Source organism: Podarcis melisellensis, assembly GCF_964234715.1.
Source record: "Podarcis melisellensis genome assembly, chromosome: 11".
NCBI lineage: Eukaryota > Metazoa > Chordata > Lepidosauria > Squamata > Lacertidae > Podarcis > Podarcis melisellensis.
The window spans coordinates 48,725,261-48,745,198 of record NC_138543.1 but is presented as its reverse complement, the minus strand read 5'-3'; the positions used below and the strand labels follow the sequence as shown (position 1 = coordinate 48,745,198).

Here is a 19,938-nt window from a genome sequence, read left to right as displayed (position 1 = left end):
TAACAACCTGAATTAACTTGCTAGCAGTTTTAAAATTTTCCATTACTACTGTGATTTTACACAGTAATTTGAGCTTCTTGTGTGCGCGTCAGCCTTTTTTTCACAACATCCTTTAGATTTGTTAATTGTTCACTTTGTTCACAGGATGAGCTTGCTTCGTCTTTTTTTCTTTTTTTTAGCGCTCCCCCCCCCCCAAATTTTTCTCTTTCAAATGAATGTGGAAAATAACTATTGTAGAACAACCTGCCACTTTCTGTGTTTTAACTGTGTTAAGTGTAACCACTAGAGGGTAGCTGACCATTTCAGTTACATTAATTCACAAGTTTTTTTCCCTCTTTGGAACCAAGCAACAGGTGGTCCGTCTGTTTAGGAGAAAATGCAAGTGCTTGGGGAGACCTTCTGTTGTGCTGATGTTGTTCAAACGCTTGCAGATTTGTTAGTGCCGATGAATTTAAATTTATAGCATCACAACTCCACATAATGTTTGCTCAGAAGCAAGCCCTACTTGTTCAGTGGGTATTATTCCTTAGTGAGCATGTGTAAGATTGTAGTGCAAAACAACAATTAATGAATGAAATGACAGTAATGAATGGAAAAGAATTCTCATTCATTGGAAACACTTAACATTTATGTAGTTCATTTCAGGTATCTGCATTATTCCAGCCCACTAAGCCAAACTGCAGCATCCAATAGGAGCTGATGCAAACATATTTCAATACTGAGGGATGCGGGTGGCTCTGTGGTCTAAACCACTGAGCCTCTTAGGCTTGCCAATCAGAAGGTCGGCGGTTCGAATCCCTGCGACAGAGTGAGCTCCCGTTGCTCTGTCCCAGTTCCTGCCAACCTAGCAGTTCAAAAGCACACCAGTACAAGTAGATAAGTAGGTACCACTGCAGTGGGAAGGTAAACGGCGTTTCCCTGTGCTCTTGTTTCCGTCACAGTGTTCTGTTGAGCCAGAAGCAGTTTAGTCATGCTGGCCACATGACCCAGAAAGCTGTCTGTGGACAAATGCTGGCTCCCTTGGCCTGAAAGCTAGATGAGCACCGCAACCCCAAAATCACATTTGGCTGGACATAACCATCCAAGAGGGACGCAGGTGGCGCTGTGGGTTAAAGCCTCAGCGCCTAGGACTTGCCGATCGAAAGGTCGGCGGTTCGAATCCCTGCGGCGGGGTGCGCTCCCGCTGCTCGGTCCCAGCGCCTGCCAACCTAGCAGTTCGAAAGCACCTCCGGGTGCAAGTAGATAAATAGGGACCGCTTACCAGCGGGAAGGTAAACGGCGTTTCCGTGTGCGGCTCTGGCTCGCCAGAGCAGCGATGTCACGCTGGCCACGTGACCCGGAAGTGTCTCCGGACAGCGCTGGCCCCTGGCCTCTTAAGTGAGATGGGTGCACAACCCCAGAGTCTGTCAAGACTGGCCCATACGGGCAGGGGTACCTTTACCTTTAACCATCCAAGGGTCCTTTACCTTTTACCTTTTTTATTTCAATAACGGCTTATTTACAAATGGTTTGGCCATCATTAGTATGCATAAAGTTTGTGTGTGTTAAATTTTAAATAAAAATGAATGACATTTCTTTCATCATGTGTTCTTTATGGAGATTCGGAACATTAACGGCGAGTTCTTCTTTTGCAGTGACCCGTATGTGAAACTTTCATTGTATGTAGCAGATGAAAACCGAGAACTTGCCCTGGTGCAGACAAAAACTATTAAAAAGGTAAGTGGCGATAATATATCCTTAACTGTTGGACAGCGTTCAAAATTAGCCAGGCACACTTTGCACCTGGCTGTCAGCTACCTGCGGCCAAGTACCAGGATGGGTACCAGGATTATGCCTGACGTGTCCACCCACCTGGAGGTGCATGCCTGGGGATCCTTGGATCGTGATTCTTTTCCCACACTAATACAATAACCTGTAGAATTCTATGTGTTATATTTCATGTGCACAATCAGAATGAATTTCAAGAACCCAAATGCTTTTTCTGTGCAGCCTGAGCAGGGGCAGTGAACAAGGTTATAGTTAACTGTTGTCTCTTTTCTTCACTTACACCACTCCACTACCCAGATCACAGTTGTGAAAAGTATCCCTATGTAATGCCCATGTCACAAAATGCATAGCATAACACACATACACACATTTATGAGACACCTTGAGGGGCTCGCTTAAGGGTTATTCCCACTTGTTGCCGGGTGGCGCTGTGGGTTAAAGCACAGAGCCTAGGACTTGCCAATCAGAAGGTCGGCGGTTCGAATCCCCGCGACGGGGTGAGCTCGGTCCCTGCTGCTGCCAACCTAGCAGTTCAAAAGCACGTCAAAGTGCAAGTAGATAAATAGGTACCGCTCCGGCGGGAAGGTAAACAGCGTTTCCGTGCGCTGCTCTGGTTCGCCAGAAGCAGCTTAGTCGTGCTGGCCACATGACCTGGAAGCTGTACGCCGGCTCCCTCGGCCAATAAAGCAAGATGAGCGCCACAACCCCAGAGTTGGTCACGACTGGACCTAGTGGTCAGGGGTCCCTTTACCTTTTTATACATTTTTTAAAAATGAATGAATGAATGCATATCGATTTTGGCCACAAATTTAAAAGGTTATCATCTGAAATACTTGGTGCAAAAAATGCTTTTCTGTGCCGATCATAAATTTATATTTGGCATTTTTACCAGCGATTCTGCTTCAGAGATCCAGATCTACTCCTCTACTTGCACACACTGACCATGTACCCTCTCGCGCTCTCCCACTCCCCAGTGACACGTTGAAGAATTTTAATAATGAAATATTTAACGGCCTTCATTAAGACATCTCTGCCCAGGTCATCAGCAATCTGCCTCCCACTGTGAAGTTCCTATTTATAGTTGACGTCTATTTCTGGCTCATCCCACTTCACATGCCCTCCCACACGGTTTGCTCAGCAAATGAATTTGAAGCCTTTTGACGACAATGTCTTTATTGCAGATGAAAGCTGTTGCTATGACATTTTTTTCCTCTCTAGTTCTTTTTTATTTTCCTTTCTGATATTCTTAACAAAGAATGTCACTTTTGTTTTAATTGCAGCGAAATGTCAGACCTTCAGCATTTTCTAAAGCTCTTTAAGATTTGGTGTTGCTAAATGTGATTTCCCCTCCTCCTTTTTTCTTGCAGACATTGAATCCGAAATGGAATGAAGAATTTTATTTTAGAGTAAGTGTTCTGATTTTAAATGACAAGCCTATTTCCTGTGCGATCAGCTGGCATCTGGCTCTGTGCTGTTGGCAATGGAATGTTGAATTAGATGGCCCATAATCTAATGATCCAGCAAAGCAACTCTTATTTTCTTAAACATGCTAAACCAAACGTTTACAAAACATTTCTATCAATATGAATCATGGCCTTCTCTGGGAATGATTTTGTAATATACAATAGTGCTTTTAATTTGCAACATGTTTTATCTTTTTCACAACATCCCTGTGAGGTGGTTCAACTTAGGGTGTTCTACACTAGTGGTTATCCCAATTTCCATTCACAGGATATTTTAGGCCAAGGGGAAAAGATGGAGGCAAATAGACATATAGAGGAAACAAAGGGCTGTGAATGAAAAAGGCTGGAGGTGGGGGAGACAAAGTAGGTTTCATTTGCAGGTTGTTTATAGATAGGTTCAAGCTTTTTAAACGGTGAAGATTGCTGGACTAGTATTCAGGTTTTGTGGGACAAGAGTATTGAAGCTGAGCAATAAATCTATTGCATTGGATGCAGAAGCCAAGGCTACCCAGAAGGCACTGGGATATAGTTCCCATCATCCCTCTTGCCTTGTTGTCTGGGGGTGGTGGGAGTTGCTGCCCATCATCTTGAGAGCCATAGGTTCCCAATCCCTGCTTTCACGCCAATCCAAGCTTGTATCCATAGTCCAAGTACCATAACTTCCTGCTCCCAGTACAGTTGTGTCAAAAGCGCTTGTGGCATGCTCAATGGCAATGGGTGAATTTGCTTGAAGAAAACTTGTTGGATGGAGTGCAAAGGATGACTTCCTACACCTACCAGAAATTAGCAGCAGTAGAGATAGGAACACGGGTGGCGTTGTGGGTTAAACCACAGAGCCTAGGGCTTGTTGATCAGAAGGTCGGTGGTTTGAATCCCCGCGACGGGGTGAGCTCCCGTTGCTCGGTCCCTGCTCCTGCCAACCTAGCAGTTCGAAAGCACGTCAAAGTGCAAGTAGATAAATAGGTACCACTCCGGCAGGAAGGTAAACAGCGTTTCCGTGCACTGCTCTGGTTCACCAGAAGCGGCTTAGTCATGCTGGCCACAAGACCTGGAAGCTGTCTGCGGACAAACACCGGCTCCCTCAACCTATAGAGCGAGATGAGCACTGCAACCCCAGAGTCGTCCGCGACTGGACCTAATGGTCAGGGGTACCTTTACCTTTACCTTTAGAGACAGGGAATTCTACTTTCAGCAATGTCAGAGTGTGGGGTTGCTGACTAGCTAGCCACACCTTTCCATGCAGGTTTGGCTACTGGCATTGGTAAGGGGCTAGCCAATCATCGCCTACACTCCTTCTGTCTGAGATTTTCCCTCTCCTTCCGGTATTTATTTCCAGTGAAGACATGAATTTTCTTCCTTACCTCTTATTTACCATAGAACAGAGCCATCGGTTGTTACAAATGAGCCACTTTACCAGTGGGGCTGGTTTTCAACATCGCAATATATCACCAGCTAAATATCGTGATATACCATTACATCGCAATGTCTGAAATAAGGAACTATTTAGCTGTGAACAGTAGGGCCGGGCCATATCTGGTTTTCAACACCGTGATATATTACCAGATAAACAATGTGATATACTAATATATCACCATGTCTGAGATAAGGATGGATCTGTGTAGAGGCGTTGGCTGGCTCCAGTTTTTCCCACACTGTGATTTTTGCATAGTGCGCACACCACCACCCCCGTCAATCACAATTCGCAGTATATTGCCAGGTCCAAAATTATGCCACCAGAATCATTGGGATACCAAGCACACAAATCCATGGGACCAACTTATGCTTCAGAGCATTGGTCCATCTGTTGCTGTGTTGTCTGCACTGACTGGCAGTAGACTCTCCTGGGTCTCAGAGTCTTCCGCACTCCTGTCTGTAGATGTTGGGTATTTAATTTGGGACTTGACTTGAGGCAACTTTAATTAACTCCCCTGGCATTTGGATGTGCATCGTCTTTATTAGAGTGCCTCGTTCTCATTAAACAAAACAGGAGGCAAGAGAGTTTTAAAGACCTAGTGTAGTTGTGGCCACAATTTTGGCAAATGTGCCTCAGGCCCGCTCCAAAACTTGGAAGAACACCATTGTAATGTACACTGTGACAAGCGAGAAGTCGGATTTGAGCCCATATCTTTCTGACCAAGTGCACTTTATCCCATTTTTTTGTTTTGGTTTAAATGTTCTGCCATCTCACTCGTTCTACACCAAAGAAAATCCCCTGTGTTGCGAAACAGAACACTCGGAACAACAACAAGCAACACGTCGGCTAATAATATACTGACAATATTTTTATAACACTATACTGTTTCAAAATTCATAAACAGAAGACATATACTATGTGCATGGAGTCACAAACTAATAAGAATCAAATAAATGTTCCATGAACAGGAATGGTAGGAGTGACTGTCAAAGATCACTGAAATGGAGGCAGAATGCCTTTCCGCAGTCAGTATCCTACAAACGTGAGATGATGGGTGCTCCAAACATCGCAATAGGGTGCTCCAAGCGCAGCTGATCCTTGACCATTTGATGCACCTTTGGGGACTATTAATTTGTTCATTATCCTGGAAGAACTGTACTGTCTGCTGCTGGAATATTTATTTGATTCTTATTAGTTTGTGACTCCATGCACTTACTATATGTCTTCTGTTTAAAAATATTGTCAGTATCTCACTTGTTCTGGCTTATTCCAGCCTAGAAAGCCTCTACAGAAACATGACCGCATGGACAATTTCTCTCCTCCAGTTTAAGAGGTTTCTGATGGTGGTTTGTTTATTTTTAGTTTAGTTTTGTTGCCATACACATTTTACAAGTTCATTGCGGCCAGCCACTTTTTACTGTTTCACTTGTCCCGATACTCACCTGCTATGTTCTCACACATCCCTTTCATGGGCCTGCCCTTGAAACTGTCCCAGAAACTTCAGCGGGTGCAGAATGCTGCAGCGAGGCTCCTCACAGGGTCCCTGCCATGGGAGCATATTCACCCAGTGCTTTTCCAGTTGCACTGGCTCCTGGAGGAGTATCGGGTCAGGTTTAAGGTGCTGGTTTTGACCTTTAAAGCCCTTTGTGGCTTAGGGCCCTCGTATTTACGGGACCGCCTCCCCTCCACAGAGCACTTTAAGGTCCATGAATAATCATAGTTTAGAGGTCCCGGGCCCTAAGGAAGTCAGATTATCCTCCACCAGGGCCAGGGCCTTCTCAGTGATGGCTCTGACCTGGTGGAATGCTCTGTCCCATGAGACCAGGGCCCTGCAGGATTTAACCTCCTTCCGCAGGGCCTGTAAGACAGAGCTATTCCGCCTGGCTTTCAGTTTGAATTTAGCCTGATCTTTTATTTCCCTTCTCTTTCCTCTCCTCCCCCCTTTAATGAAGATTACCCGCTCTGGGATCCCACAGCTAATTCTCCCCTGGCCTCCTTGCTGACCCAAATAGGACTAATTTAGGCAGCTGTCCCTGGTGATCATCTTATGTTTATTGGATGGATCTTCCCCCAAATTGATTTTAGAACTTTATTGTTATTCACACTTTTATACTGTATTTTATGCTGTTTTTTTGTTGTATCACAATTAAGTGTTTTAAATTTGTAGTTAGCCGCCCTGAGCCCGGTTTTCTGAACCGGGAAGGGCGGGATATAAATAATTTTTATTTATTTATTTATTATTATTTCCAGGGATTGGTAGCACTGAAGTTTTGAGAATCCAGTTGGTGGGGAGAGTGACTGATTGGGATGATGGAAGCAGTTCAACTTGTTGCTTCAGTCAATAAAGGCAAGACGGGAAGGACTGAGCAGTAGATGCCAGGATTAGATTAAGTGATTAGTGGACGTCAGCACCCAAACCGTACATGTGTTATAAATACGATGGGTAAACGTTGCATTTCCAAGTTTAAACCTTTACTACTTTGGAAATTCATTTTGAAAACACTGGCTTTAAGGGACCAGTCTTTATAGCCTAATCCTATAAAGTGGCACAATATCTAGGCAAAAAGGATTAATTTCACAGTTACGGATGGCCAAAGCCATACCACAGAGGCAAATATATCATGAATGAAACTGCAGAGCAGTTTGTATTTTTAAGGATCATTTTTAGAATTTGTCTTAAAGGTGCATCGTTTTACACTTATTTTATATGATCCATGAAAAAACAACAACCACCACTCATTTGCATTATACTTTCCCCAGGCTGGCTTACTCAACAAGATGAAGGGAAAGTAGAAAACATTATTTTAAATGATTTCTCAGATTTAATATTGCAAGTGAGCGGGGCTTTCGTATTGTTAACCAGTTACTATAGAACGCTGTCTAAACTCTCGGAAGTCTTTCTTCAAAAAGAGAAAGGCAGAAAAAGTGAGAGAGAGAGAGGGGGAGAGAGAGAGAGAGAGAGAGAGAGAGAGAGAGAGAGAGAGAGAGAGAGAGAGAGAGGAAAGAGAGGCAAGGTAATATTTCAGCAGTTTAAATTTAATCTTTTGGAGCAGCTGCCTGTAAACACTGGGGCATTGTAGATTGTTAAAACTGTAGTATCTTTTTCAAATAGTGTCTGCGCAGTTGGACTTTTTTGTTAGCATTTTGGAAACAATATTTTTAGCAGTTTCTCAGTTTGGAAAGATCATAAGTGGTTTTCAAGTTGATTTTTATAGCATGCTTAAACAGAGAAAATAGAGACGATTTTGTTTCTGCAGTCTTCCTTGCTGTCCCAGACACATTGATCTCTTCAGTGTTCTCTATAAGGAAGAGTGGGAAGAAATGGTCCAAGCCTGTTTTGATTAGTAATGCACAATCCCTGGGAATTGTATTGGCACTGAACCCCACATGTCTGGTCCCGGCTTTTTCCATTCCAGTCACAACAAAGTTTAATACATAGGAATCTTTCTACCAGAACTTACGTCTGGTCATGTTATACTTCAGGTTTATAGTGCTGCAATCTTAAACACACTTAGCGTTGATCACGGAGGGGCTTGCACCACAACCCTATTTATGTTTAGTTTATGCACACTTAATTTGGGAATAAGTTCTATTAGACAGAGTAGGACTTAATTCCGAATAAACATGCATTCACCGCGTAACGCTTTCTATTGATGACACGGTGGCTCAGTTTGCGCAGTCAATTCCTTTGGTCCTGTTAATAACTGTTAATTACGGCTTTGTATATCACTGCAGTTTCAAAAACCTTGAGTGTTGCTGGGGTGGATGAGGAAAAATATATCAGCCCTGAATTCAGAACTGTCTCAGTTTTTGGCCTGGGTCTAAAGAAGGAGAGTCCCCCCCCCCTTAAGATTTTATTAAAGCTTTTTTAGAATACAACAAGATGAAAGAAACTAATCTAAATAAAAACAAAAAGAAAGAAAGAAAATGCAAAATCTTCCCTCAGAGGTATCTCTTAACCCTTGTCTCACTCAGAAAGTGTTGGAGCCTCCCTGTGCTATTTTTCTAGAAAAATAGGTGCCAGAACTCACCATGAATGCTTCCCTTGTTCTCTTATACAGCCATACCTCAGGTTACAGATGCTTCAAGTTGTGTTTTTTCGGGTTACGGACTGCCGAAACCCGGAAGTACCGAAACGGGTTACTTCCGGGTTTTGGTGGTTGCGCATGCACCGAAGCGCTAAATCATGCTATACGCATGCGCAGAAGCACCGAATCGCAACCTGCGTGTGCGCAGACGCACCGCTGTGGGTTGCGAACGCTGCGGGTTGTGAATGTGCAACCCGCACGGATCACGTTCGCAATCCGAGCGTCCACTGTAATGGCAATGGTGCCCACCTGAGAGGTGCCGGAACCGAGTTCCTGTGAGTTCCAGCTGAAAAAAAAAAAGCCCCGGACCCTCCTAGCTCTCATCTGGGTACTTTCCTTTCTTATCCCAGTTTCCAACCCTTACCTTTAACATATTGTTACAGCTGTTGTAAACAGAGCAACAGGGGCAGCAGGAATCATGAGAGGAGCAATGACCGGGCTTCACGATTTTTCCCACATTGCAATTACAATTTTTTTTACATAGCACATGCACACACCGTGAATTGCGATATATTGCCGTGTCGAATATTATGAAACTGCTTCCACTTTGTGGACTTCAAACCTATTTTGGACGGTATATCTCCCAGCCCTTCCAGTATAGAAAATACAGAGCTTGGTGAAGCACTCGTTAGAAGGTTGCTTCCGAACTTTCATGGAGTACACCAGGGATGGGGAACCTTTGACCCTTCAAATGTTAGAATCTCAGCTCATCAGCCCCAGTTATTAATGGGAAGTGCCAGCATCTGATGCGTTGTGTGGGAGATGTTCCCTGTCTAACCATGGGACTCTCGTTGCAGCCTGGTTTTATGTTGTCTGCGTCAACATATGCATGCTGCTGTTTTTCTTTTAAATCAGGCTTCATCAAATCAATGTTTCTAACATTAAAAGAAGCTCACCAGCCGGCTTTGCTTGCATGTCCCTACCCCACCTTGGAGTGAAGACAGGGGGTGGGATTAGTCACGGCTAACTTAATGCTAATCATTCGCATAGCAACCCTGTGTGCAGGTTTTTCAAAGGCTGGTTTTTCTGCTGTTGAGATTAGATATATCATAGCCAGAAATTTGTTTGCGTGTCGAGGTCCCCAAGCCACCCCCTAAATAAATCACAATTCACACAGACATTTTTGTTTAAGGTTTTTGGCATAATTTTGGCCACAACTTTATTAAAATACATAATGTGAGTGGTTGCTTAGGTATTTGTTACGACTATCTGTCCCCGCCCTGGGACAGAACTGACTTCCGGATTCCAGCAAAAGCCAGTAGAGGAAAACACTATTGGGGGGGAGAATGGCAGCATACCGTCACCCCTCCCCTCATGCTCCCAGGGGCTTGCACCGCCCTAGCCCCTTGCCGGGGATACGGACTAAAGCATGGTAAACCCCTGGATTCCTTTAATGGAATTCCCTTGCAGCAGCAGCATTGGAAGGGCAGGCATAGCCAACCCTTACCCCTCCACCAACCAATTTTTAACCAATGCCTAACTGCAACCTTACAAGTTGTGACGATTTGCTATGCAGTAGGCAAAAGCCAAATGGCACCAGCCAATCTGCCAAATGGACAAAATTCCTACCAGGCTCCTGCCCCCAAAGCAGACGACCCCATGACAGGCATAGCAAGGTCAAACGCAACAGCCCTAAATTGGGGAGGGTGGGCGGGCGATCCGATGCACGCAGCAAAAGGGACTGAAAAAACTGCGTCCCAAGAATATATAACCTTCGGGCCATCCCTCTAAATAGTAACATCAAAATCTCCCCAACAACTCAAATTGGCCCAATCACAGTCATGGCCATCCAAATGGTCCCGCCCAGTAACCGAGAGGGTGTGTCCTGTTAGACCCCACCGCAATATGTGCTCTCCATGAAGGAACACGCTTTGCTGAAATTATGGTGGGCAGTAAGTGATTTTTCCCATTGGATAATCTGCAGTTGAAGTCCGTTCGACTTCCAAAACATTTGGAAACCCAAGCGCGGCTTCGGATTGGCTGCAGGAAACTCCTGCAGCCAATCCGAAGCTGCGGAACCCACGTCGGACGTTTGGGTTCCAAAGAACGTTCGCAAACTGGCACACTCGCTTCCGGGTTTGCGGCGTTCAGGAGCCAAAATGTCCGAGTAGCAAGGCGTTCAGGATCTAAGGTACGACTGCATGTTCCTAGAGGGAAATGAAGTAGCCAGGTTGCGATCTGGAGATCACACCTGTTTCTTTAACAGATCCTCTTTTTCTCTCTTAAATTATAGGTGTTATTTTGGGGGGGGGGGTGCAGCTGGGCTGACTGATACAGTCTTGGTGAGTCCTTAGCTCCCTATAAGGAATCAAAACCCTATTTTTGGGTGCGTTTTCTTGGGTTCTGCTGGGCGATGGGGAGAAAGGTGGAGTTCGGTCCTAGGCCTCTGGCTTGCCTTCTCTTTGCTTTGCCCTTGGAAAATTCAACTCCGTTTCTTCATGTCACACCCAAGATTCATTTAAAAACAGTGTAAATGAAGAATGTTGAATTAAGTAACTGCTAAATAACTGTTAGTCTGTTTTTAAACAAATAATTCCATTAAATACTTTATTATATCTTGTAGGTAGATCCATCTAACCACAGACTACTCTTTGAAGTATTTGATGAAAATAGATTGGTAAGTGTTCTTTTATCTTTACATTCAGTGGCTGTGCCATAACCACACCCTTTTTTGCAGCCGAAATAATGCGAAAGCGGTGTAATACTTATCAAATGGTTGCATGTGGGGATATGAATTGTGACCTTTTTTTAATGGATTGCAGGCTTATAAACAGTTTGGAGTTTCCTGTTGGAATTGCTGAAAGGCAGGAGTGGGGTCAATCAGGAGTCTCCCACCTTCTGCTCTGCTTTTATTACAACGGACTGTTTTGTTTTTTAAACTGTTGGTTGCTCCTTCCTCGTTGATATATATATATATTAGTAGGAAAAGGAACATTTTTAAAAAATAAATGACATGGAATGAAATGAATACATGCTACGTGGAACGGAACCCCAGTGCATTTGTTTTAAACCCATTTGAGTCAGTTAATAGGTGACTAGTAAATTATGGAGGTAAATAAATAAATGCATGAAAACAGCTTTGGGTGGTGATGGAAGGAAATTGGTATTTAGCCCTTTCTTTGCCCACTTCTCTGATTCACCATAGAGTCAGGCTCCCCCCAATTTCAAACGCGTATTTGTGAGCTGAAAAGACCCAACTCTGAGCAAGATGCGTGTGGCGCTTTTGATTGAAGTGAGTGTGGAAGCCCTCGGGAGATGTGGGAGCTATGTTTGTACATCATATTTCATTACCTATGAGGACCTCTTGGATTAGGGATTGTGTATTTATGAGAATAACATCAGCACCAAACCTAGCTGTCATTTGTGCCATGTGTGTTTGTGTGTATCTTTATCTATCTCAGACCCTCCAAGTGCCCCTATTTTCCAGGGGCAGTCCCAGATTTACAGAAGCCATCCTGATTTCTAATTCGATCCCGGGATGTCCCACTTTTCCTTAGGAGGTACCTATTTTCATTGGGGAAATTTTGGCGGGTGTGGAGTTTGCGACCCCCGCACAAAGGAGATCAGTAACTATACAACCATTAGAAGACATCTGAAGGCAGCCCTGTATAGGGAGGTTTTTTAATGTTTGATGTTTTATTATGTTTTTATATATTTTGGCAACCCGGTCAGATGGACGGGGAATAATAATAATAATAATAATAATAATAATAATAATAATAATAATGGACTAGGACGTCCCTATTTTCATTGGAGAAATGTTGGAGGGTATACTCTTATCTATCTAATAGAAATATGTCCTGTAGTCCAAAATGCTGGATTCCCAGAGATGCTCTAGACGATGTGCCTGTTCTTTTTATTATTATTTTTGTGTAGTGAGGAATCATGGCGTTGTCGTCATTGGCAGAGTCCAGTTTTGCTAGTATAGATTATAATACTTACCCTCAGCAGTCTTTATCATTTTAAGCTACTCCTTGTAATTGGGCTGCTTTCCCCCCCGCCCCCCTGGCCCCTGTATGGGAAAACAAGTGCTTAGAAAACAGAGGCAGAGGTGCCCAGGATATGGTTTTGACTCAACACCCACATGATTTTCCACAACTCCTTCTCCAAGGCTTTCTTTTATAAAAGCAGGTTGTTCTGTTTACTTCTGTAATAAGACTGTTTGGTTTCATTGGCCCTTCTTTCGTATTCGCACTGGAAGAGCATTGTCAGACTCTGCCTCAGTTCTTACCTTCTCCTTCCACCCCCTCTGACATTTATCAAAACCGCCATGTGTGTAGCAGAGCCGAATTCGGGCATTGTTTAATGTTGAGTCTGTTTGTTCTTCTGGAGCGTTTTGGCTCCTAACAAAGCAGAGCTCTATTCCATGTTGGCAATCTGAGCTAGTAATATTGCTAACTTTCTCCCTGGAGGCTCGCCAGCGTGGGGCAGCGTTTCTGGACGGCGTTTTAAGTCAGATCAGTACAGCTCTTCACAAACACCCCTGCGCTCCAGACCTCAGCTGCCTTCTCAGCCTCCCAAAAGCCGAAAAAGGAAGATTGTTGCTTGCTCCTGTCTGCTGCTTGAAGTGTGTGTGTGTGTGTGTGTGTGTAAGAGTTTCTTCTTCTCCCTACCCACCCCCCAAACCGCCTCTCCTGGAAAACGCTGTGTATAGCTGGAGCGGGTTATTATAGTTTGTTTACAGTGGCAATATGATATCTGTGTCTACCACTCCAGCAAAAAAAAAAAAAGCTTGCTACTTAAATCACTTTTTAAGCATAAGGGGAGAAAGATGTAGTTCCTAACGGTTCTTTAATATGTGCATTAGTCGAACGACACTCGAAGGCTTCGGCCAGCTTTGAGCAAACGCAATCTCCATGTGTACCTTCCTCTGGCCATTTTTGTGACTCCCCGATCTGCCTGAGAACTTCAGTGCAATGCCAAGTACTGGTGGGGGTCTTTGGTGGGTGTTGCTGGTGCTCTGTGTCTCGCTCCCCCCCTCCGTTTTTTATTTTTTGTTTGGTCTGGTTTAGTACAAAAGGGTTCTGTGAATATGATGTACTTTTAGATTTATAGCAGAGCTTGAGTGTGTTTGCTGCCTCGGTCAGCTGTGAGAGATCTCCCGCTGGGCCGCTCCTTTCTGATGGAAAAGGAGCAGCTGTGAAGGTGCTGTTTCAGGCTCTTGCTGGTATTAAAGAAGAAAAAAAATAGCTGCTTGCATTGGAGAGGGGGAAATGGGTCATGTGATGCCAGCCACCCTACCCTATGTCACAGTGTGGAGGAGCGCTGATTGCTCTTATCCAATCATGCCTGGAATGTTGCTTGCCACTTGGGCTATTTCTGCTATCTGTCGCTATCAGTACAGCAGTGCTAACAGTTTGGCAGATGGGACACTTTTCCTCGGAGTTTATGCCTTCAGTTCTTAACTTCTGGCAGTGCCTGGACTCGTTGCCGTCTCCCCCCCTCTCCTCTCTCCCGAAACGATGGCCCATCGGCTGCGGTTTCATTTTGGCTCCGGGAGAAGCAACACAGCTCCCGAGTCGGAGATCTTAGACCACGAGAGAGAAGATGATGACTTTTTCATGTCATTCCACACTTTACCGAGAAGGAACGGGCCTCACCCTTTCTCCAGGCGCAGAATGGATTACGGCGACGGCAGCAGGGATCTGCGGGAAGCCAGTTCCTTGAAGAGGAGCACGTCCATGTTTATCCCCCAGCTTCTAAACAACATTGATGCGCGTCCGACAAGGAGCTCGTCCATGCAGATCTCCCTCCAGCGTAAGGCAGTAAATGGACATTCTGACGAGTATGGGGGCCCAGAGTCCCCTCTGGAGGAGACAGGTAACTTTTCAGACCTAGGGGAGCATGATGAATCTCTGGTTGGAAGCCATTCTTCTCAAAGTAGTCCGCAGGTGACTCCAGATAATTCTCCACCGAGCCAGACAGAGAACATGGGGCACGAGATTAACGGCGGGTCCTCTAACCATACGATATTTTGTACAATACCTTCCAATAACTGGAATGATGACAGGGCAGCCACGGCTCAAGACGTCGAAATGAACCCTGCATCAGGGTTAAACATCAGCGGGGTGAGGATTCAGCACAGAGCTTCCAGTGTGGACGTTCCTCATGTTACGCTGACGCCCTTTGGTTCCGAGGCTCAGAATGCCTCTTCTCCCTCTGAACCCAGGCGCTGGTCTTTGCAGCACCTGCCCGATGGGTCCTCCAGTTCGGGGAAGAAATTGGTTGTCTTCCAGTTGCAGCAGTCTCAGTCGAACAATACAGAGGCGGGAGCAGATTACAATTTTGGTTTCACCGGAACAAAAGGAGATAGGTTGGTCAGGTACCCACGGATACGGCTGGAAAGGAGTACCTCGTACCCAGTTCAGCCCCATCCGGCACGAGTCAGCCCCACGGAGGACGACGGCGTGAATCCGGCACTTCGTGGAAACTGCAGGAACGGCTCTGAAATATCTCGAAGCGGTTCAGTAGAGCGGGTTTCTCCCGGGCAAGGGTGCACCTTTAAAATACGTCCCGATCAAAACTCCAGGCAGCAGCATTTCAGAATCCTTGTGACTCGTGGGACTAATGAGAGAGGCCAAGGTTCTGGACAGGAAAATCCTAATGCTCTTGGTTCTGTGGCAGGCAGCTCCTCAGTAAGTAGGAACATTAATGTGCCGGTGATAACTTAAATTTTCACTTATGGTGATAACTTAAATTTTCACAAATATGCTTTGCGTAGTTTGCATAATTGTTTGCAACTCATAATGCTAGCAGGAACTATATTCCTCTAGAACAATCTCGGAGCATCTTCGGTTCATTAAGCTAAAATAGTTTTCAGCTATGACTGCATCCATTGCAATGTTTTGAGGTCTCCTAGCAACTCACACGTTACTTAAGTCAATGTTACGTCATCCAGGGTTACAATAGGATTTAGTTTTACGAAAATCTGTAAGCCACTGTGCTGCTGTTTATAAATAGTGTCCACTTTGTTTAAAAAAAAAGTTGCTTCTTGAAAAATAAATAGAACACACACACACAGTGATCAGAGTAATTCTCTACTGTGTGTATGAGGGAACCACAATTTTGTATTGGGGATTATAAAACCTTTAAGTGAAATGATTCACAGGGACTGTATTGCTTTCTGTCTAGTTATAACTTTGTAGTGGCCGAAGCGAAACTGTTGTGTTCTGCTCATTCCATTTGCGTTTTATCTTTTTAGCCTTTTCGCTGTTAACAACACGCTAGCATTTTAATTTGAGGCAATGCACATCTTTGGAGGGATAAATGCTTTTACATTCTACATGCATAATGTGTCGAAGCGGAGCTTCAACCCAAATAACATTACTTAAGAAAATGACAAAAGAGAAAAGGTAAATACTCTGTTCAATTATTGCACAGTGGCATCTAGAACAGCAGATACTATGTGAGCACATGTGCAAGAATGGAACTTTAGCCATTTCTTGCTTCCATCACCATACGGGCATCGCTCTCTCAGGCATACTTAAAATATATTTCAACAAAAGAAAGCAACGCCTAACTATGGGAGGGCAATGTGATGACTGCTGCTTTAATCGCGAGAGCTGCATCCTAATTTTACTTCTTGGAATGTACATACATCTACATGTCAAGAAGACTGAAGAAATAAACTTAGTTACTTTAGAAGCAATGCCACCTTCCTTCTCTTTTAGGAATTGTGTGGTCCTATATAGCGTATGTAGAATTTTCTCTAGATTTCCCGGGAGTGGGGTGCTATAAGGAAGGGACCAGCAAACATTTTAATTGGTTTGCTTTCTCCTGGGATTTTACTGCCCCTGCCAAATCCTCCAGGTTTTATCGTAGACATATCGAAATTGCATTAAAATGCTTATTACGGGCGCTGAAGATTTTAAAGGGGAAAGGGCCCCTCTGCATTGATGCTTCTACAGCAGTAATAATTTTGAACGAGCTATCTAAAGCAGATATACGGAGTGTTAAGTGTTGAGCGAGCTTTAGATATTCCGGAGGGTGACTGAGAGAGGCAAGGACCGTGTTGGAATTATGGACCAAATTCTGCCTTAACTCTTGAGCCTTTGAGTGGGGCGAATTTCATTATTTTATGTGTATTAATTCACAAGTGATGAGAGAGTGAGCGGGCATGCACTCTCCAAGGGTCGTGTAACAGCCTTGTCAAAGAAATTTTAAAATGTTGAACTTCAGAGTGTGTAATTAAAAAAAAATATTTGATGCATATTTTATTAGATGCATGTCCTTTGCCATTCTGAGAATTGGAGGAGGCTGAGCACTTTTGAATTAAATAAATGTGTATGCCCTTTGATTTGAAAAAGCTGACAATAGAACCAGATCAGAGCTGAAAAATGCACCTGGGGAAACTAAAATTGGCAGCTTTTTTAAATACCAGCTTCATTCCAAGTGAATGTACATATGTACACATAGATAAATGAAAAGGGGGATCTAAAGGCTGTATATCTTTCCCCATTTCAGGGAAATACTATACTGTACTATACTGTATGTACATACAAAATATAGGCTTAAAAGAAGTCAAATATGCACATCTGCAACAGCTTAGTCTCTTCAGAACGTAGACAATAATTGCACAGACAATAATTGCATACAATCAAAGATTGAAGTTTCCAGCGGACAGTGCCAATGATATAAGTATAAAAAATCTAAATGGCAGATCTGTGTTCGATGAAACAACAACAAAAAATGCACAGCAATGTATGAACATTTTTGATTACCTGTAGAGCCTGATTATTCAAAAATATTCACCATATAGCAGACAGCACTGATTGTTCCTTCAGAAAGTATTATGGGTTTGCACTGCAGAAATGGCAGATTGGACAACCCTCTGGGGGACTCGTTTAACACAATTAAAGGCGTCACTATGCTCTGTAGACCAGTCTATAATAGTTATTAGATTCAATAACGTGCTTGCCAAACAAACATTGTTAGCTGGCAAGCCTTGATATTAGGTACAAATTGCCACCTTTCAGCAGTTGACAAATATAAACCATGTTGATGCATGCACACTTTGGACTCAATTGCATTATACATTGAAAACTGTGCCATTATCACTTAAAGCAGACATGGCTCCCCCCCAAGAATTCTGGGAACTCTAGTTTCTTAAAGGTAGTGAGAGGTGTCAGGAGAGCCTGCACAGAACTACAACTCTCAAGAGTGCTTTATCAATCAACCCCTCTTCCCGGGGAACTCTTGGAATGGTAGCTCTGTAACTCTCAGCACTACAGTTCCTAGGATTTTTTTGGGGAGGGGGGCCATTTTGTTTGTTTGTCTGTTTGCATCTTTTTGTTATTTGTAGAATCATAGAATTGGAAAGGTTGGAAGCACCTGCATTGAAACTATTGACCATCTAGTAAGCTTGCAGAATTATATGCAAACTACAACTAGTTTGCATATGTTCTAAATTAGATGGGTGTGCAACACAACCTGTTGGACGCAACTTTTTCACATCTGATGCATGAGATTTCCCATCGACACACATTTTCATAGATAAGTATGTCGAAGGGAGGACCTTCTTTGCACTTGAATCTGATAGACCGGTAACTCCGTCTTTCCTACACAAGCGTTCCATTCTACACTTTGTGACTTTGGTTTGTTTTTTTGTGTTTTAAAATGGTAAGCGGCCTCAGGTGCCTTGGCAGAGAGGCAATATACAAAATGCATTAAACAAATAACGCTCAGGCGCGCACAAGGCACAAACCCGCACTTCCTTAACCCTAATGCAGTCAAAGCCGCGAGGAGAAATTCGGTATGGGCTTAATGGGTTGACATTTTCCATTGTATATTAACATTCGGGCGCTTGAACTGAGGCAATGAGCACGGCCAGAGCATTCTTTAAGTAAGCATTTTCCAGATATTCATCTAAACTGCTGCTGTCCCTCATCCAAGTGGCTGTCTGCTTTTTTGCTTAGCTTAGTTGCGCAAGAGAGCTGAGGGCTTAGAAATGAAAACTCTCTATATCGAATACACTTAGCTGTGGACGCATGTGTGCTGTATATTCTGGAGGCTGAGAGCGGCTACTGTGCGGAAGCTCAGTTCAGACACTGAACCAGAGTGAGCTGTGGTAAGTCTTCAAGTGGTTTGCCATCATCCCATTTGCTTCTGTTGCTTGACAATGGGAGGTAATGAAATTCGAAGGTTCCGCTTTTGGTTTTTAAAGAAACCACAGCTTTCTTATTATATTAGAATTTTGGGGGCTGGTTTGTTCTAACTGTGATTAGTTCAGACAAAGGAGGCTCAAGCAATGGTTTCAGATTCTAGTTTGTTAGCTAGCCCGTAGTTAATTGAAGATGGAAGGAGGGGAGAGTGTGAGGCTGCGGCTTGTTACCTTATCATAGCACGAAACCATAATTATAACTGGGCTATTATGTGCTTTATTTATGAACTGGCCATTAATAAATGTTAATCCAAAAGTGGGATGTTGTCTTTTTTAAAAAAAACCAAAACAAAATTGGAGCTTGAATCGATTAGTAAAAAACAAACAAACTTGATGGACTGTTAATAATATTTTTACTATTAATACTAATAGTAATACTATTAGTACTACTTCTACTATTAGCTACTAATAATAATAATAATTTTAACACTGTCTGATAAGATTGCTTAGTCAAGGAGCAATGCTTACGCAGTTTTGTTTTCTGCTTATCAGTCATGTTTTCTGTTTCCCATACTGCACCAGCTCAAAGAATGTTGGAGAGAGATGCCTTGACTGTGCTTCTAGCATTCTCCCACCGTAGTCCATTTTCTGCAGGTTTTTGTCCTCGCAGGGAGGTGGCTAGGGCTGTCCCTCGTGCAAGCTTTATCGTAGCTCAAGGAAATTTCCAGTAAGCTTCTTAAAGTGTGATGCCAGTGAGGAACAGCGTTGCACTCATATGCACCTATCCCATTTCAAGTGGATGTTAGCAGAAGGGGAGAGTCACTCCATTAGAAAGTCACCTCAATCTTATTTTGGGAAACCCTTTAAATCTGTGGTGGGAGAGGCTTCTGCGTTTAATCAAACCAAACCCGTAGAGAAGAATATATTTTATGAAAGCTGTTCAGGCAAAATAGCTTCCAATCTCTTCCCCGGTTCAGCTAGTTTGTGATTATTTGATTGATATAGGACCTGGGATTTGGTCTGAAGGCAGCAGCTGCTTCAAGGCTTATTTATCTGGAGTGAAAACATTCATGCGGGCGTCTGTAGTCCTATTGCTACTGAGTGTTT

The 19,938-nt window shown here is 43.6% G+C and overlaps 1 protein-coding gene across 9 annotated transcripts in view; it reads left to right on the top strand.

Annotated features, from left to right (window-relative positions):
- NEDD4L (NEDD4 like E3 ubiquitin protein ligase) overlaps nt 1-19,938 on the top strand; it is a 269,669-nt gene that overhangs the window by 134,602 nt on the left and 115,129 nt on the right. For 4 of the 9 annotated variants that reach the window (XM_081929590.1, XM_081929592.1, XM_081929591.1 and 1 more), the window contains exons 3-5: nt 1,635-1,716; nt 3,135-3,173; nt 11,296-11,349. In XM_081929590.1, coding sequence (XP_081785716.1) covers nt 1,635-1,716; nt 3,135-3,173; nt 11,296-11,349 — 175 coding nt within the window. Of the gene's footprint in view, nt 1-1,634; nt 1,717-3,134; nt 3,174-11,295; nt 11,350-14,087; nt 15,368-19,938 lie in introns of those variants that run through there. The other 5 variants (XM_081929587.1, XM_081929585.1, XM_081929588.1 and 2 more) reach the window with 3 other exon arrangements.